General features: G+C 36.1%; 1 protein-coding gene across 1 annotated transcript in view; it reads left to right on the forward strand.

Moving 5' to 3' along the window:
• Positions 1–19,304, forward strand: part of KLHDC1 (kelch domain containing 1) — a 47,888-nt gene that overhangs the window by 12,784 nt on the left and 15,800 nt on the right. Inside the window, exons 2-8 of the mRNA XM_080808568.1 lie at positions 934–1,004; positions 1,477–1,594; positions 2,026–2,144; positions 8,900–8,978; positions 10,533–10,616; positions 13,963–14,046; positions 14,525–14,583. Coding sequence (XP_080664694.1) covers positions 934–1,004; positions 1,477–1,594; positions 2,026–2,144; positions 8,900–8,978; positions 10,533–10,616; positions 13,963–14,046; positions 14,525–14,583 — 614 coding nt within the window. The remainder of the gene's footprint in view (positions 1–933; positions 1,005–1,476; positions 1,595–2,025; positions 2,145–8,899; positions 8,979–10,532; positions 10,617–13,962; positions 14,047–14,524; positions 14,584–19,304) is intronic.

Consider the following 19,304-nt stretch of genomic DNA (forward strand, 5'->3'; position numbering starts at 1 on the left):
ATGATTTTCTGTGTGTGTGTGTGTGTGTGTGTGTGTGTGTCAGAGGGATAGTGGTAGAAGTCAGATACTTGGTAGTAAGATTCTATCTTTTAAAATTTAACAAACCAATGAGAAAATGATATTTAGCATATAAATAATATATGCATCATATAGCTTTAAAAATTCTTAAACTGCTATTTTTAAAACTAACTTTTTTGAATTATTTTACAGACTAATAAATTTGGGGATTTGTATAAGGATTTGTTTTAATCCCTAAGTTTTTAGACTTAATATAAATAAGATTGTTTCTCTATTCTTTTTTCTCTTTTCATCATAAATGTCAGAATGTACTGTTCTGTTTATGTTATCAGCTTCTTTAGAGATTATTCAGATTCTGAGTTGTCACTTTGACTAGGTAAATTTATCTTGATTCTTAGAGTCTGTATTTAATGAATACCTAACACTATGCCTTGCACATAGTAGGCACTCAAAAAATGTGTTCAGTAAATCAAGATATCTGATATAGTGCTCTTAATATACCTTACAAAAATTTCCTTTCTTAATTCCTTCCTTTCACCAAAAACATATTGTCCTTTTTTGATATTCCTTTTCTTCCTGACTTTGTAGTCTTTGGTGTTCTGCTCAGAATGTTATTATTTTGCTATTTTCCCTTACTCAGAATCCCTTTTTTAAGGTTTAATTGCCCTGAGTCTTTTCCTTGAGACTCATATACTTGCTATTTTGTATTCTAGACCTTTCTTGTTTGCCACTTGTTCTTAGAAGATGTCTTTTTTCCCTTCTTTTTTGATCTATCTTAATTTAAATTGAAAAACCCATCTTGGAGCCTGTTTATGTTTTTCTATTTTGCAGCATCTTAATCACAGTTTTCCCATCCTGAGGAACTACTTGTTATTGTGTAATTGATAAACATAATTTTATGTATTCTGTTTTTAGTCTATTGAAGACAATGAAGTATATTTGCCTAATGATGAAATTTGGACCTATGATATTGATAGTGGGTTGTGGTAAGTAATTTTCAATTGCAGAATGTCCAATCTTAATATCGTTTTAAATATTTTCATAGACTACAGGGAAATTAAGACCAAACTTAGAACATACTGCAACATTTATTGTCTCCCTTTCTTTTTCTTTGAATGCTCTATTCTCTCTGGCCTTTCTTTCCCTTGCTCCCTTCCTCTCTTTGCTCTTTGCCATTTGCCATTCCTCTCGAGGCTGAGGCTGCCCCAGAAGGCTTTGCTTTGTTCTACCAGTTAATTCCCAATTCTAGTGATACGAGAAGATTCTGCAGTTTCTCTTCCAATAGGCTGAAAAATCTTTACCCATGGATCTTAGAGTTTTTACAGTATTGGCTACCATGGCATTTCAATTGTAATTGTCAGTGACAGTTGTCATTGAAAGAGTACTCATGGAGTTCAAAGGGAATTTTTAATTTGCCTTTCTAAAAAGTCATGGAATTCCATGTTATTCTTGCTGCAGGACCATGCACCTCATGGAAGGAGAACTCCCTACCTCCATGTCAGGAAGTTGTGGTGCTTGCATTAATGGAAAGCTGTACGTTTTTGGAGGATATGATGACAAAGGATACAGCAATCGAGTAATACTTTCTTTCAATTCAGGAATGCAGCAAAATGTAATATTTAGTGTGTCACTTAATCTCACAAGTTTCCAAATATTTAAAAAAGAAGATAAAAATAGAAAATCTTGAGCTTACAGGGTTTTAAAAATAGAGTGAATATGCAGCCATTGTGTTCTTCTCTTCTTCCATGTCTTTCTGCTTTGTAGTTAGCTCCACGCTTAGTTGGTGTCTTATAGGGCAGAGCATGATGGGACAGGATCCGTTTCAGGATGTCTTACATGTCATTTTTGCTTCTAAAACACAGTCTCATTTTTATTAACTTTACAATGAAAAATCTTACTTTTAAAGAGAAAAGAGTAATATTATTAATTCTTGGATCACATATCCCTCAGACACAGACTTAATTTTTAAATGCCCTCTCTGCTAATGGTGTTCTCCTCTTTTAAAAGCTTTATTTTGTTAATTTGAGAACAAGAGATGGAACCTACGTTTGGGAAAAAATCACCAGTTTTGAAGGACAACCACCCACACCACGTGATAAACTTTCTTGCTGGGTATATAAAGACAGGTAATGCAGCAAACTCATCTCATTAACTACACTTAAGTAAGGGTTATCACTTGTGGCCAAAATAGAGAAAACTTGAAAGTCTGGATTTTTTTCCAAGGTATAATTACAAACTTGTTTTGACCCTGTTGGTAATGGCAGCTCCACCTCCTGGATAAGAGCCATGTCATAAACATAAGCATCGTGAAAGCAACTATTTGTTTTTTTAAATAAACTTACTATTTAATTAAACTTCCTGAATAGTTAACACATTCACATGGTTCAAAAATTGAAACCGTATTAAAAAGTCGGTAGTGAAAGGTCTGGCTCCCACCCCTATCCCCATCCACTCTGTTCCCTTCCACCATGCACAAATAATCTTGTATTCTTAGAGTAGTGGTTCCCAAACTGGTCTGCCATTGGAATCACCTGGGGATTTTTTTCTTAATTCCAAAGCCTAGGTGATACCTCATACCAATTAAATGGTCATCTCTGGGGTTATGATATTTTGAAACTCCTCAGGTGTGTTCAAGATGCAGATAGTTTGGAAACCACTGCCATCAGTGTTACCTTATGCAAATAGAAGCAAATACGTAGGAGTGTATGCATGTATTCCTTTTTTCTCTCTCTTCCTTACACAAATGGCCGTGTACTCTGTACATTCTTCTGCACCCTGCTGCTTCCATTAGTTAACGGTATACCATGGAGATCTTCATCTTTCTGTATCCTGAGTGAGAAAGCTGATTTCCTTCCTCCCTTCCTCCCTCTCTCCTTCCCTCCCTCCCTTCCTTCCTTCTCTTTCTCTTTTCTTTCCTTTCTTTTAATAGCTGCATAGTATACCCCTTTGAGGATATACCATAGTTTATTTGACCTTTCCCCTATAAACAAAATAATACTTATTTCAGTTCCTTTGCTATTACAAACTATGCTTTAATGAATATCTGTGTGTGTGTGTGTGTGTGTGTGTGTGTGTATATATGTACACACACACATATATATATATGTGTATGTATATATGAATGATTGCAGATCTATCCATTGGATAAAATGAGATTGCATTTACAACTTTGGCAAATGTTAGTTTGCTAAGGCTGTTGTAACAAAGTTCCATAAACTAAGTGGCTTAAACAACAGAAATGTGCTTTCTCATGTTTCTAGAAACTGGAGGTCCGAGATTATAATGTCAGCATGATTGACTCCTTCTCTAGGTTTAGAGGAAGCATCTATTCCATGCCTGTCCCCTAACTTAGGTGGATTTGCTGGCAATCTTTGATGTTCTTGAGCATGTAGAGGCATCACTCTGACCTCCGCCTCCATGTTCACAGAGTGTTTGCTCTGTGTACATGTGTCTGTCCCCAATTTGTCCTTTATGTAAGGACACCAGTCATACTGGATTAGGGCCTCCCCTAAGGACCTCATTTTAACTTGATTGCTTCTGTAAAGAACTTGTCTCCAAATAAATTCACGTTCTGAGATCCTGGGGATTAGGACTTCAACATATAAAAGGAGAACACAAACCTATAGCAATAGATTCTGTTGATTTTTCCTCCTTAGAAGTGGGGCCATTTTGCATTCTCAACAATGGAATGCTTGTTTCTCCTAGTCTTGCCAAGAGTTTGCTGGCAAATTCCGATTGTTTGTTTGTTTGCCAGACTGACAGATGAGAAATATCTCAGTCTTGTTTTCATTTTCACTGAAAAATATTTTTTGTGGGTGTGAATGTATTTTCATATGTTTAAGGGCAATTTTTATTTCTTTTTCTCTGTACTGTCTGTGTCCTTTGCTAATTATTTCCTATTTGAGTTTTCCTCTTATAAACTTGATTTCTAGGAGTTATTTATATATTAAGGAAATTCGTATTTGACTGTGATACGATATGACAATATTTTTCTGATTTGTCATTTGTCTTTTGAGTTTACTTAATATGTTCTGCATGCATTAAACAGATTTTTAAAACTTATTAGATAAATTTATCAGTAATTTCCTTTTTTATCTTTATCTTTTGTGGCTTTCTGATCTTGAATTCTTGATTAAAAGGTATACATTAATTTACCTATATTTTCCTCTAGTACTTTTGTCATTTTATTTTTTACATTTTTTTTATTTTTTAAATTTAAATTAAATTAAGTAACATATAATGTATTATTTGTTTCATGGGTACAAGTCTGTGATTCATCAGTCTTATACCCAGTGCTCATTGTAACACATACCCTCCCCGATGTCTATCACCCATTTACCCCAGCCTTCAACCCCTTTTTTCTTATTTTTTACATTTAAATTGTAGATTCATTTGGAACTTAGTCTGTGAATAGTTATGAGATATGGATTCAGGTTTATCTTTTTTTGAATGGCTACCTGTCTGTAACTCAGTTATTTCCTTAATTTTATCATATATTCACCTAATTTTCACTGGTATTTGGATCTGAGTTTTCTATTCTGTTACATTGATTGGTTAATGTACAAATACTTCACTAGTGTAGATATTGAAGCTTTACAGAACATTCTTATAGGATGACTGTAAATCATGAATGTATACCTTAAATAATTATCACAAGATGAACTCACATAACTACCCCCCAAGTAAAGAAACAACATCATCAACACTCTAGAATCCTTCATTATGTTCACTCATAATCACTATGCTCATCCTCCTTGCTAAAGGAAACTATTATCTTGACTTTTAGTATCCTAAATTAGTTATTGTTTTTTTATATTAAATATGGCATCCTATAGAATTTATCCTTTTACTAAAATTATATTTTTGAGAGTCATTCATGATGTCATATGTACCTATGGTTTGTTTTCTTTCCTGTATATTACTCTATTTAATGAAATACTCAAAATATTTATTCATGCTACTGTTGATAAACATTTGGGGCATTTCTACTTTTTGACTCTTTTTAGAATAACACAACTATGAACATTCTTCTATGTATTTTGGTACGTAAGGGTAAATATTTCTATTGGGTATGTATCTCTTCATTCTCTCAAAAATGTAACCTGATTTCAATGTAGTCTAATTTACCAATCTTTTCTTTATGATGAGTGCTTTTGTGTCTTAGACTTAGTTGATCCCAACTCTACAAAGTATTTTTGGTCTTTTGAAGTTTTTCTTGTTCATATATGCAAGAAATGGGAAACAGTATTTGCCCTAGATAGGGAGACTGAGTGATTGAGAGTAGGAGAGACTCTTACTTTTTACTACACCTTTATCATGACATGATAAAGTCATGATAAAATACATATAACATAAAATTTGCCGTTTTAAACATATTTAAACGTCTAATGCAGTGGCATTACTTACATTCACAATTTTGTGCAACCATCAACATTATTTAGTTCCCAAATTTATCATCACTCCCAACAGGGACTCTATACCCATTAAGCAATACTTCCCCATTCCCCCTTCTCCCCAGCCTCTGGTAACTTCTAATCTACTTTCTATCTCCATGAATCTGCCTATTATGGATATTTCATAGAAGTGGAATCATTCAATATTTGTTCTTTGGTGTCTGGCTTATTTCACTTAAAATATTTTCAGAGTTCACTAAGTTGTAGTATATATCAGAACTTATTCCTTTTTAAGGCTGAATAACATTCCATTATATGCCTTGTGTGCATTTATCTGTTCATCGGATGAATACTTGCTTTGTTTCCACCTTTTGGCTGTGGTGAATAATGCTGCTATGAACATTGGCTTTCAAGTATTGTTTGAGTCCCTGTTTTCAATTCTTTTGGATATATACCTAAGAGTAGAATTTCTGGGTCATATGGTAATTCTATGTTTATTTTTTTTAGGAAGCACTGAACTGTTTTTCCCCAATGACTGTGCCATATCATATTTCCTCTGGCAATGTACTTGGATTCTAATTTCTCTCTGTCCTTACCAACACTTGTTCTTTTCTGTTTCTTTCTTTCTTTCTTCTTTTTCTTCTTCTTTTTTAAAAATAATAGCTATCCTAATGGGTGTGAAGTGGTGTTCATTGTATTTTTAATTTGTATTTCCCCAGGGACTAATGGTTTGACCATTTTTCATATGCTTATTAGCCATTTGTATATCTTCTTTGGAGAAATGTCTATTTAAGTCCTTTGCCCATTTTTTAAAAAATTGGTTTGTCTTTTTGTTGTTGAGTTATAGGAGTTCTTTACTTATTCTGGATATTAATCTCTTATCAGACATATGCAGGGTTTTTTTGTTCTAATGTTTTGGGTTGGCTGGCCTCATAGAGTGAGTTAGTAAGTATTCTTTTCTCTTCATTTTTCTGGGGGGAAGACTTTGAGAAGGTTGGTATTGATTGTTCTGTAAATGTTTGGTATAGATCACCACTGAAACTATCTGGCCTGGAGCTTGTCTTTTTTGGGAGATTTTTTGACTACTGACTCAATTATATACATTTATTCAGTTTTCCTATTTCTTCATAAGCCATTTTTTGTAGTATCTTTTCAAAAATTATTCTGTTTTATCTAACTTATCCAATCTGTTGACATAGTTTTTGTAGTATTCTCTTATAATCCTTTTAATTTCTGTAATATTGATAGTAATGTCTCTTCCTGTCATTTCCAGTGTTAGTGCTTTGAGTCTTCTCTTCTTTTCTCTTTGTCAACCTAGCCAAAGATTTGTCAATTTCGTTGTTCTTTTCAAAGAACCAACTTTTGGTTTGTTGTTTTTCTCTATTTTTCTATTCACTGTTTTGCTTATTCTCCTTTATTTTTCATGATTTCCTTCCTCTTGTTATCTTTGGGTTGTTTGCTCTTCTCTTTCTAGTTCCTTAGGGTATACAGTTATGTTATTGATTTGAGATGTTTTTTAAAAAAATATGTAGGCATTCACAGCTATAAAATTCCCTCTGAGCACCACCTTCATACTACATACCATAAGTTTTGTTTTATTGTATTTTCATTTTTATTCATTTCTAGGTAATTTTTAATTTCCCTTGTGATTTTTTTTCCTCCACCCATTGGTTGACATTTTTTTTTTCTTTCAGGACTTTAAAGATTTTATTACATTGCTTTTGGCCTCCATTTTTCTCGTGAGAAATTCATTCTCATTTGTGTTTTTGTTCCCCCACATATGTCTTTTTTTTCCTCTGGCTTTTCTTTATCTGTTTTTTAAATTTTTGCTCCTCGTTGATTAAAAGGTTCCTATTTGTAGTTTGCTTTGTATTTATCCTTCTTGGAGTGCACTGAGCTTTTTGGGTTGGTGGGTTTACATCTTTCATCAGTTTTAGGAAGCTCTTAGTAATTATCAAACATTTCTCCTAGATGTTTATTTGTCTCTTCTCCTTCTGGGATTCCTGTTATATGAAAGAAGACCATTTCGTATTGCTCCACAGAGCTTGGGCTCCTTGGATTCCCGCCTCCCCATCTCTTTTCTTCTCTTTGTTTTAATTTGGATACTTTTTTTTAAAAAAGATTTTATTTATTTATTTGTCAGAGAGAGAGAGAGAGCACAAGCAAGGGAGGAGCACAGGCAGAGGGAGAAGCAGGCTCCCCACTGAGCATGGAGCCCCATGCGGGACTGGAGCCCCATGCAGAACTCAATCCCTGGACCCTGGGATCATGACCCTAGCCAAAGGCAGCAGCTTAACCGACTGAGCCACCCAGGCGTCCCTTGGATACTTTTTATTAGCCTCTTGACCTGTCTTCAAGTTCACTGGTCTTTCCATTGCTATGTCCAGTCTCCTGTGAAGCCTTTTAATCAATTCTTTATTTCTGACATGTTTTTTTTCAATTTTTAGCATTTCCATTTAGCAGTTCTTTTTCATGGTTCCATATCTCTACTGAAATTGCTCTGTTGTTCTTGCATGTTGTCCACCTGTTATAAACTAGATCTGTTGGCATCTTTATCATAGTTATTGTAGATGCCATGTCTGATCATTCCACTATCTGGGCCACCTTGGGGTCAGCTTATATTGACCCCTCTCTTGCTCATAGGTCACTTTTTTTTTTTTTTTTTTTGCCTTTTCATGTATCTTGTAATTTTTTCACTACATTCCAGACATTCTCTATGAAAGAATAATAAGGTTTAGAAAAAATATTTATTTCCAGAAAAGGACATGGCCTTTCTGTTTTTCTTAGGCTGCTAGAGTGAGTGGTAGTTCCATCAGTCTCGTTCATAGTTGATTTGTGTTTGGAATTGTTGCAACTGTTGCAACTGTTGTACAATTGCCTTCAAATATTTTGAGGCAAGATCATGACTTTCCTTTGAGCACTGCAGATTGTCTAAAGAAGTTCAGCTGTACTTCACACTGTTCCCACCCTTAGAACTCTGGAAGATCTCTCCCTGTTTCATAGCCTCATTGGGAGGTCTTTGGGTCACCAGGAAGTTCCCTTTGCTCTCCAGTCCCACCTTTTGCTTTCTGTACCTTGGGAGATCTTTTTCAGCCTTGTACCTCCTCCCTTGGTCTTTTGAGGGCAGCCATCCTGTTTGCTATAATGACTTAGTATGCTTCTGAGGTATTTCCTTCAGATGTCCTGATCTGGGTGGTTTCTTTTACGAACTCTACCTGTCCTAGATTCTTCCTCCTCTTGCTCTTATACCAGGAATGAGAGTAGCCACACATGGGTCTTTTCCCTTTTATTAACAGTTCATCGCTTTCTGGAATAGTTCATTTCGACTTCTTTGTTCCCTTCTCTCTCTGATTTTTTTTAAACTATGGTTTTTTAGTTTACTTGGCTAGTTTAGGTTATTAGGGTGAGAGAGAGGATCTCTTTTAACTTTTGATGAACAGACTGGAAGTAGAAATTCTAAAGTGTGTTCTTTTGTATTTGTTTTTCAGATTAATATATTTTGGTGGCTATGGGTGTAGGAGACACAATGAACTCCAAGACTGTTTTGATGTTCATGATGCATCTTGGGTAATCACTGTTTACATTTTCCTCTAATTTAGTATCACTTTAAAGTCTTTAGAAATAATGAGTCCAGTCTTTTTCAATTTAACTTGCCACAGTTGACACTATGAAAAAAATGTGTTTTCTCTTTTTGGGATTTAGATTCAGTTGGAGGAGTTTCTCTCATCTTCTCTCACCTAGTGGTATTAGCCTTCATGGCTACCGGGAGAGTAATTTCTTACTTTATTAATCACTTATACCTGTTTCTGTTAGACAAGTAGAGATTTTAGAACAACTTGGGAAAACTTTGCTCACAGATAACCAGAACGGCTATTGTTGAAATACATCTCCTTTTAGGTGTGTCCACCAGAACTATTCATAACTCAGGCTTGACCTCTGTTTGACAGTGAGTAAGTTGGTAGTGATATTACCTTTCCTACTTATTCTTACTGGTTAGAGAATAAACCGTTACTAATGAAATAAGACATGACATGAAAATGAAACCCTTTAAAAGACAACTTTAGAAACCATTGATCCCAGCATCAACAAATATAGTAGCTCTTTGCTTTTACCTTTTACTAGCATATGTTATTATTGTACATTATAATGTAAGTCTATATGTACATTTCATATATATGTCTTTTTGTATATGGGTGTTTAAAAAGATCTCTGTATTTACAAGGTTTTTGAGTTTTTAAAATAAAATATCTTTAAAGTTTTGTTACTAATACTCTGGTTTCTCTTCAGATTGTATAAATCTTTTGCCTCTTAAAATTTTGTTACTTACAGTATTACTGATAATTTTCAAAAATATAAATTCCCATTACTTTGATCTACGTATTTTTACTCATTTTTTTTCTCTCCTAGTACCGTTAGGCTAAGAACCATGTCCTAAAGTTTTGGGTGTACAAGTAGATTGCATTTATATTTTAAATTAAGTAAATTGTTTAGTGTGTTTAAATTGTTTGACAAGTTCTGACAAAAATGAATGATGTATTCCTGGCATAGAACGTAAAACTGACACAGAGGCAAGCTAAAGCAGGAATAGAGGATTTCAACAATCCAGAGATGCTAAATATAGTGTAATTGCTAAATGGTTACCCTGCTGACAATTTTGTCTCTTAGAAGACAAACAAGAGGGTAAGCCCAAGTTTGACCTATAAGAACAAATTGCTTGGTTAAGTAGAAGTGATTGGAGCTTTTTGGAAAAAGGAACCATGGTCTAGTGAAGTTCCTGATTGTAAAGATTAGGAATTCTGAGCATGTACTCTAGGAACACAGAGTGCAAAATATAAATGTCATTCTGTCCTCTGCAACTTTAAAAGAGATTATTCTTTGAGAGAATTGGAAGATTATCAACAAGTAAAGTTATAACTCACTGCAAGCAATGCTATGAGAAGACAAGTTGCCAGGTGGCTGCTGCGACTAGTCTGGAGGCCACACTTTATGAGTCATGGGTGTGTGCTTTAGCTTATTTTTATAATGGTGTTTATTATTTCACCAGTAAATATGCAATGAAATTTATTACAATAACCTAAAGTTCACAAAAGCTTTGAAATATTTTAAAAATTCCTGTTTTAGGAAGAACAGATATTCTGGGGATGGCATAACGATGTTCATGTATTTGATACAAAGACACAGAATTGGTTTCAACCAGAAATTAAAGTAAGTATTGTAAAAATTACCTTTGTATTTGTATATTCATTGATACCTTAAAAGAATATTTTTTGCTAAGTTATTTGGATTTTAGCAATTGAGTTTATAATCATATAATCCCTTAAGTGTCATCACTAATACTCTTTTTTTTTAATCACCTGTTTTTCTCCAGGTTAGCTAAGGTTGTCTAGAAAAATCTTCCAAAGTGGGTACCATCATTGTCCTTTACCCACAAGTATGATGTCCTGATGTAATGATGGCACTTCTAAAATGTCCTTTTAGGGCACCTAGGTGGCTCAATCAGTTAAGTGTCTGCCTTTGACTCAGGTCAAGATCTCTGGGTCCTGGGATAGAGTCCCTGCTCAGCGGGGAGTCTGCTTCTCCCCTGCCTCTCCCACCCACTCATGCACACGGGCTCTCTCTCTCTCTCTCTCTCTCCTCCACTCTTTCTCTCTCAAAAATGAATAAATAAAATCTTCTTTTAAAAAAATCCTTTTACAGTCAAGTCCATAATTTTGAAAAGCCCATATTTCATACTCTTGAAATCTACATACAATTAAAACATGACAAAAATACATTATTATTCTCTTTCATGAGCTAGTGAGCAAACCCAAATTCAAATTAGCTTAAGCCATAATGAATTTTTACATAGAGGGAAGGTATATTTTGGAGTGGCTCACACAGTGGAGGAGCTGCAGGGACTAGGGCCTCAGGAGCTAAAGGAAGTTACTCCACACCATCACAACATTTTCCATAGCTCTTCGTCAACTTCTCTTTGCTTCTCTTTGTGTTCTAGCTTCATTCTGTCTACTGCAGACCAGCCAGCTCATTTAGGAGGGCACGTGGTCCTGGCTATCCAGGCAGTTCTTTCCACTGGTGCTGTATTCTTTCAAGGTCTATAAATTAGTCTTAGAAGAGGTCTCTGCATATTTGGGCAGGTTCCCACTCTTTACATTGGTCCCTGTTCCCAAAGAGATGACAGGCTAGGCCCGTGTCTCGGGCTTACCCTAGGGGAGCAGAGGATTGTGGGTAATAGGTCACCAGAACTGCGCCAAATGGAGTGCTAAATGGACAAAACCAAAACTGTCCACAAATATGCACAAATGACATACATCCATTTGAATTTTAAGATTTATGCCTTTTGTTAATGAAATAAAAGCATTTTATCTCTATTCAGATAATTTTATGTCAGCAAGCAGGTGCCAAGAAACAGTGTTGAGACTGGATCTACTGAAACTCATCCTGGATCTCTCTCGGACATCTGTTGCCTCTACTTCTTTACAGAAAAACCAGGAGTCTGCAGCTCTTGAAGGCATATTTGTAGCATATGCTCCTGTCAGGGCACCAGGCTGGCCCATTCAGTGGAGCATGCAACTCTTGTCCTCAAGGTTGTGAGTTCGTGTTCCATATTGGGCTGGAGCCTACTTTAAAAAAATAATAATAATAATAAAAGTAGAATGTGCCCCTGAGGAGAAGGGAGCTCAGGTAGCTTGTAATTAGTTCTTGGGCTCCTTCTTTCTCTTTTTACCTCAATCTATAGCCTTCTCCAACATTTTTACACACACCTAACCCTGTTTTAGTTCATATTTACCAAGATTTTCGGTGTAATTTCTCTGATTATTTCTTCAAATGAGTTCTTATGTTGTTTATATTTCATTGAAAATTCTCACATGGCTGTGCCTGGATGTCTCTTCATTTTTTAGAGACGTTCTTAAAATACTTCATTATTCCCAATATTAGGATCAAAAGACAAGGCAGCATGGAAGGGTGTACCAATTATTGGTGTCAAAGTTAAAAGAAATTGGGTTTGCATTCTAATTCTGTCCTATAAGAGCTGTATACTTTAGATAAGCCATTTAGTGTGTCATCTATAAAATGGAAAGGTTCAAAGTGTTTTTTCTACATGGGATTTTTACCCCTTAACAGCAATATACTAGTAACAGATATCTTCGAGTTGTTTTCAGTATTTCAAGCAACTTAATAAGCATTGTGCATTACTTGGGCAATTAGACACACAGATTAATGCAAATGCCATTTCTTTGTTTTTGTTTAGAATTACATGAACTCAGTTTATTCAGAAGCTTTAGGTGGCTAATAAATGCACTTGACAGAAGTTTGATATTTATTTCATAATCAATGTGTATATAGTAGAATAATTTTTCCAAAATTTCAGATCAGGAATGGAGTAATAATAACAATTGTGTTTTGCTGGAATGACTGAAAACCACATTTCAAAAGGTTCTTTCTCACTTATATAAGTGTTAAATTGGTAATATCTGAATTATTTCTTCCGGTGTTGGCTTCTGGACAGTCATTCGAGTAAGCCTGAAAAGTCTTGAGAGTTATGATATTGGCTGTAGAGCTCAAATGTCCTGTGCCCACATTCAGGAGCCAATGTGCTGAAAACGTTGAAAAAGTTCTTTCAGAACTTGGAATGAATTGCATACACAAAGGCACCCACCATGAACACATAGAAATTATGCTGAAAATTTTTCCTGTAAATCTCATTCATTCATCTACCCATTATATTCTCTTTTCCCACCAATCCAAACTTCTCTGGAGAAGAGATCTATATTTATTCAAAGTAAAGTATAGAAAAGTGTTACCAGTTAATGGGAAGAGTTTTAGTAAGTGATAAAGCAACGTTTGGCTTAAGGCAAGAGTGAAGTCCTTATTGTGGAATTTAAGACTCCCAAGAGTTTGAGGGGGTGGATGTAATTTCTTAGAGTCTCTGAGATCATTGTGTACTACTCACTCATAATATGAACTCTGTGGGGGAGGGTGTGGGAAGAGAGAGAGGGAAGGGGGAAGAGAGAGAGAATCTTTTAAATTTGATTTTTGAATCTTTATAGTTCAAGCTGAAATTTACATGAAACTTTATTTTGCTAAATAGTGTCAGGCAGTTAAGAAAAACACTTTAAAAAGTAAAGCTCAGAGTAAATAAATTTCATTCTTTTTTTTTTTTAAAGACTTATTTATTGAAAGAGAGCATGCACAAGAGCAGGAGAGGGGCATAGAGAGAGGAAGATGGAGAATCTCAAGCAGACTCCATGCTGAGCGCCCACGGAATGCAGGGCTCCATCTCAGGACCCTGAGATCATGACCTCAGCCGAAACCAAGAGGCAGACCCCCTCACTGACTGGGCCACCTAGGCACCCCTAAATTTCATTTTTGAAGAACACTCTTTGTCTATAATTATTACTACTCAGAATGAAATTTTGCCTTAGGATTTTTATTGAATTACAGGGGTAATGGTGATTTGGTGGTCAGGTATCTCTCATACTGAGCGTAGGAGTGGGACTTCCTTAGACATGTTTCAAGGCTTTGCATTCTGTTTTCTCATCTCTGCTTGCAGGGTGGAGTTCCTCCACAGCCGCGAGCCGCACACACGTGTGCCGTTCTTGGAAATAAGGGCTATATCTTTGGCGGACGTGTTTTGGTTAGTGTTTTCATGGAAATGGTATTTTTATGTGTGATTCTACTTACATAAATTATTTTCTGATTTGGGGGAAACAACAGACTATTCAAATTATCTAGATACTAAAATGCTATTCAGTAACTTTTATTTTCCATCCCCTAAACAGACTATACATGAATCATCATGGATGATTTATGAATCATAGTTTAGTGAAGAGAATCCTTCACATCAGTGCATAACCAGAAAAGTTTTTAAAATTTCTGAACCTTTAAATCCTGTTAGTTTAAACCCATTTCTTCCTCCCCCCCACTCCCCGATAAATTAATTGGGTAGCTCTAGATTAATTTTATTAACCCTTAGCATTTTTTCCCAATATATAAATGTCTGATATTTGGTAAAATGGAGATGGTCTATTTTTAATCTGAACTTATTTTAAAACCAAAATTTTAGCCCGTGAAGGATGTAAAACAAAGACTAATTTAACACACTTTTATTTTAGCAAACTAGGATGAATGATTTGCACTATCTGAACTTAGATACCTGGACTTGGTCTGGGAGGTAAGTATGAGATTTAAGTATATTTTAATCAAAAGGCGTGTGTGTGTGTGTGTGTCTGTATCTCTGTCTTTTGGATCATAATCCAAATCTGAGTCTCTAAAGCTGAACTATCTTTTTCCTTCAGATCATATGTCTAAGCAAGGAATATACAGATTTAAATGCAGAGTTTTTTCTTTAACTAAATTAAATAAGACATGAGAATACCAGCAGTTGAAAATTGATTATGTAAAAGTACTGGTTTTGTACTAAGTATTCCTGAGAACTGGTCAGAAGAAGAAATGAAGGAACAGTTTATTGGGGTCATAACAAGTAAACAGATAACGAAGTAGGGAAAAGCCAGATTTTAATTGTGGTTCAAAGTATATATTTAACAATAGAATAAATCTATTTAGCTGTCACTTCAGCTGTTCGTGTAATGAGATGGAATCAGAGCTATATATTATTCTAAAATAGAAATACTATTAAAAAGGAAACTGTGAAATGACCAGAAAAAAATTATAGCAGCTTGTCTTTGAAATCTTGCAATGGAGAAAGTTTTTTTAAAGATGGTATAAACCCAGGGTGCTTGGGTGGCTCAGTCTGTTGAGTGTCTGCCTTCCAGTCATGATCTTGCAGTCCTGGGATCAAGTCCTGGGATCAAGGGGAGATTGTGTCTCCCTCTCCTCCTGCTTGTGCTCTCTCTCAAATAAATAAATTAAATCTTTATTTTTAAAAATATTTATATTTTTGGGCACCTGGGTGGCTCAGTTGGTTGAGCGACTGCCTTCAGCTCAGGTCATGATCCTGGAGTCCTGGAATCGAGTCCCGCATCGGGCTCCCTGCTTGGCGAGGAGTCTGCTTCTCCCTCTGACCCTCCCCCTTCTCATGCTCTCTCTCTCTCAAATAAATTTAAAAAAAAAATCTTAAAAAAAAAGTATTTATATTTTTGAGAGGGAGAGAGCATGAACAGTGGGGAGAGGCAGAGAGAGGGAGAAACAGACTCCCCAATGGAATGGGGAGCCCAACATGGGGCTCGATCCCAGGACCCTGAGATCATGATATGAGCTGAAGACAAATGCTTAACTGACTGACCACCAAGGTGCCCCTTAAATAAATAAATAAATAAAATCTTAAAAAAAAAAACTTCACCAAAGTTAAAAGGCAAATTGGAAAATGCAAACAAAAAACTAAAAGTCATATTTACAGTATTTTTAAAAAGATTTTATTTATTTATTTGCTAGAGAGAGAAAGAGAGAAAGCATGAGTGGGGACAGGGGCAAAGAGAGAAGGAAAAGCAGGCTCTCTGCTGAGTAGGGAACCCAATGTGTGGCTGGATCCCAAGACCCTGAGATCACCACCTGAGCTGAAGGCAGATGAGTAACTGAGCCACCCGAGTGCCCCTCAGTATATTTTGCAGGGCTTAAAGCCATAGGAACTTAGAAAATCAGTAAGTGGGGCTCCTGGGTGGCTCAGTGAGTTAAAGCCTCTGCCTTTGGCTCAGGTCATGATCCCAGGGTCCTGGGATTGAGCCCTGGATCAGGTGCCCTGCTCAGCAGGGAGCCTGCTTTCCCCCTTCCCACCCCCCCCACCCCTGCCTGCCTCTCTGCCTACTTGTGATCTCTGTCTGTCAAATAAGTGAATAAAATCTTTTAAAAAATGTTTAAAAAAAAAAAGAAAATCAATAAGAAAAAGACAAATGATCCAACAGAAAAGTGGACAAAGAACATAAATGAGCAACTCATGGGAGAAATACAAATGGGCAAAAAATACTTTATTTTTTTTTTAAGATTTCATTTATTTATTTGAAAGAGAGAGAAAGAGCATGAGTAAGGGGAGGGAGAGGGAGAAGCAGACTCCCCACTGAGCAAAGGAGCCTCATACAGGGCTCAATCCCAGGACTCTGAGACTATGACCCTAACCAAAGGCAGACACTAAACCAACTGAGCTACCAACATGCCCCCCAAAATTATTTTAAAAAGGTGTTCAACCTTATAGACAAAGAAATGGAACTAAAAATAATAGTTTTCAATTATCAGATAAAAAATAATTACAAATAACAAGGGTGTGCTCATTTATAACAAGACTATTAGTGGGAGTATAAATTGATACAGTTTTTCTGGAAAGTAGTTTGGCAATATATTTAAAATGTAAAATGGGGGGGCAATATGTTTAAAATGTAAAATAAAATACAAGTGTGCAAGCCAGGAATGCCTGCTTGGGTAAGCATCTGCCTTAGGCTCGGGTCATGATTCTGGGGTACTGGGATTGAGCCCCACCTTGTTGGGCTCCCTGCTCTGCGGGGACCCTGCTTCTCTCTCTCCCTGCTGCTTCCCCTGCTTGTGCTCTCCCTCTCTCTGTCTCTGTGTCAAATAAGTAAATAAAATCTTTAAAAAAATAAAATAAAAACATAAAATGGAATTTCTACTTTGATCCAGAGTTTCTCCAAAGACAGTAATTGGATGCGTGCGCGTGTGTGTGTTTGTGTTACAATATTATTATAAAAGCAAGAACTGGAGGTCAGCCCTCATGTTTCCAAGTGGGGATTGTTTAAATTATGGCACATTTGTGCAGTGGCTACTATGCTTCCATTACCAAAGGAAGTTATACTTACAGAAATATTCTACAACGTATTAGTTGAATGAAAAAAGTTGCAGAACAGAATATATGATCCCATTTATATTTTTTAATAAATATGTTTATATGTACATTAAAATCTAGAAAGATATATACCAAATTATTATTATTTCGCATCGCTGGAGGACAGGATTATAAGAGAACTCTCCTTTTTTTTTTTTTTTAAAGATTTTATTTATCTATTTGTCAGAGAGAGAGAGGGAGAGAGAGTGAGCGAGCACAGGCAGAGGCAGAGAGAGAAGCAGGCTCCCCGCCAAGCAAGGAGCCCGATTTGGGACTCGATCCCAGGACGCTGGGATCATGACCTGAGCCGAAGGCAGCTGCCCAACCAACTGAGCCACCCAGGCATCCCGAGAACTCTCCTTTTTAAAAATACTTTTGTGAAAAAAACTACTTTTGTGGTTGTTGAATCTTTTGTAACCAAAATTATTCTTATAGCAACACAAACCATAAAAATACTTCCATTTTGGAAAAAATAATTATATCTTCTACAAATGGCCCATCTTATTCTGGAACATTCCAGAATGCTGGAGAATGGTATCCTCTTACCTCCTAAGTTAAACTTTTGTACTTATGTTTTTATTTCTTTAAGAATAGGACAATATTTGAAATTTTTAGAGGTTTATCCTGGACCTGGAGTGGCTTGCAAACTTTTTTTTTTTTTAAGATTGTATTTATTTATTTGAGAGAGAGAGAGAGAGTGCGCAGTGAGGAGGGACAGAGGGAGAGAGAGAGAGAGTGAGAGAGAGAGAGAGATAGAAGCAGACTCCCTGATGAGCAGGAAGCCATGCTTCTATTTTCCTGCTGCTTTTGATATGATCATTTGATTTTTCTTTAGCCTATTGATATGGTGGATTCAATTAGCTGCTTTTTGAGTGTTGAACAGCCTTGCATACTGGGTATAAGTCTTATTTGGTCATGGTGTATAATTCTTTTAAGTTTTTGGATTTGATTTACTAATATTTTGGTGAGTGAGGATTTTTGCGTCTATGTTCATGACCAATATTGGTCTGTCATTTTCTTTTCTTGTGAGGTCTTTGTTTTTGTTTTGTTTTGTATTTTAGACTTTATTTATTTAAGAGAGAGTGAGCGAGAGAGAGAGCACAAGCCAGGATGGGTGGGGGGAGAGGCAGAGGAGAAGCAGACTCTCCACTGAGCAGGGACCCCAATGCCGGGCTCAATCCCAGGACCCTGGGATCATGACCTGAGCAGAAGGCAGACGCTTAACCGACCAAGCTACCCAGACCTACTTTTATTTTATTTTTATTTATTTATTTATTTATTTATTTATTTTAAAGATTTTATTCATTTATTTGAGAGAGAGACACAAGGAAAGCTCCATAATGAGGGGGGTGAACCATAGGGACAGGGTGAAGCAGATTCCCCACTGAGCAGGGAGCCTGACATGGGCCTCTATCCCGGGACTCTAGGACCATGACCTGAGCCAAAGGCAGCTCCTTACCTGATTTAGCCACCCAGGCTAAGTCATACTTTTATTTTGAAGCTAGAGTAGCTAGTATTTTCAGGTAAAGAAGCTTTGGGAAATTGTAAGGGAAGTAAACCAAAGTAAAAGCAACAGCACCCAAATCCCATAATATCCTTGAGGAAATCAGCTAAAACTATAAAATTAAACACGGGCCCACAGTAAAAAGTTACAGACATAAAAAATAAATATGTTGAAAAAATTAAGAAGTTATATGGATTAAACAATATGATATGAGGCATACACTGGGAACTGACTGTAATTTTCAGTCTGTGTTCTGTGGCCAAGTGGCATAGAGCTAAATGAAAAGATTATTTAAATTCATCTAAGCATTTAAGAATTTTTTTTTTAAAGATTTTATTTGTTTGACAGATCACAAGTAGGCAGAGGGGCAGGCAGAGAGAGAGGGGAAAGCAGGCTCCCTGCTGAACAGAGAGCCCTGAGATCCTGACCTGAGCCAAGGCGGAGGCTTAATCCACTGAGCCACCCAGGCACCCCAAGAATGTTTTTGAAATCTTAATCTTAATGCAGCTGGAGATAGTAAAAGCAGCTTTTTAAAAAAAGTATGAGGCAGTTTTTTACCTTAATCTGAGATGATCGGAAACCTTTCATTTTGACTAACACA

This window comes from Martes martes, assembly GCF_963455335.1.
Source record: "Martes martes genome assembly, chromosome: 7".
In the NCBI taxonomy this organism is placed as follows: domain Eukaryota; kingdom Metazoa; phylum Chordata; class Mammalia; order Carnivora; family Mustelidae; genus Martes; species Martes martes.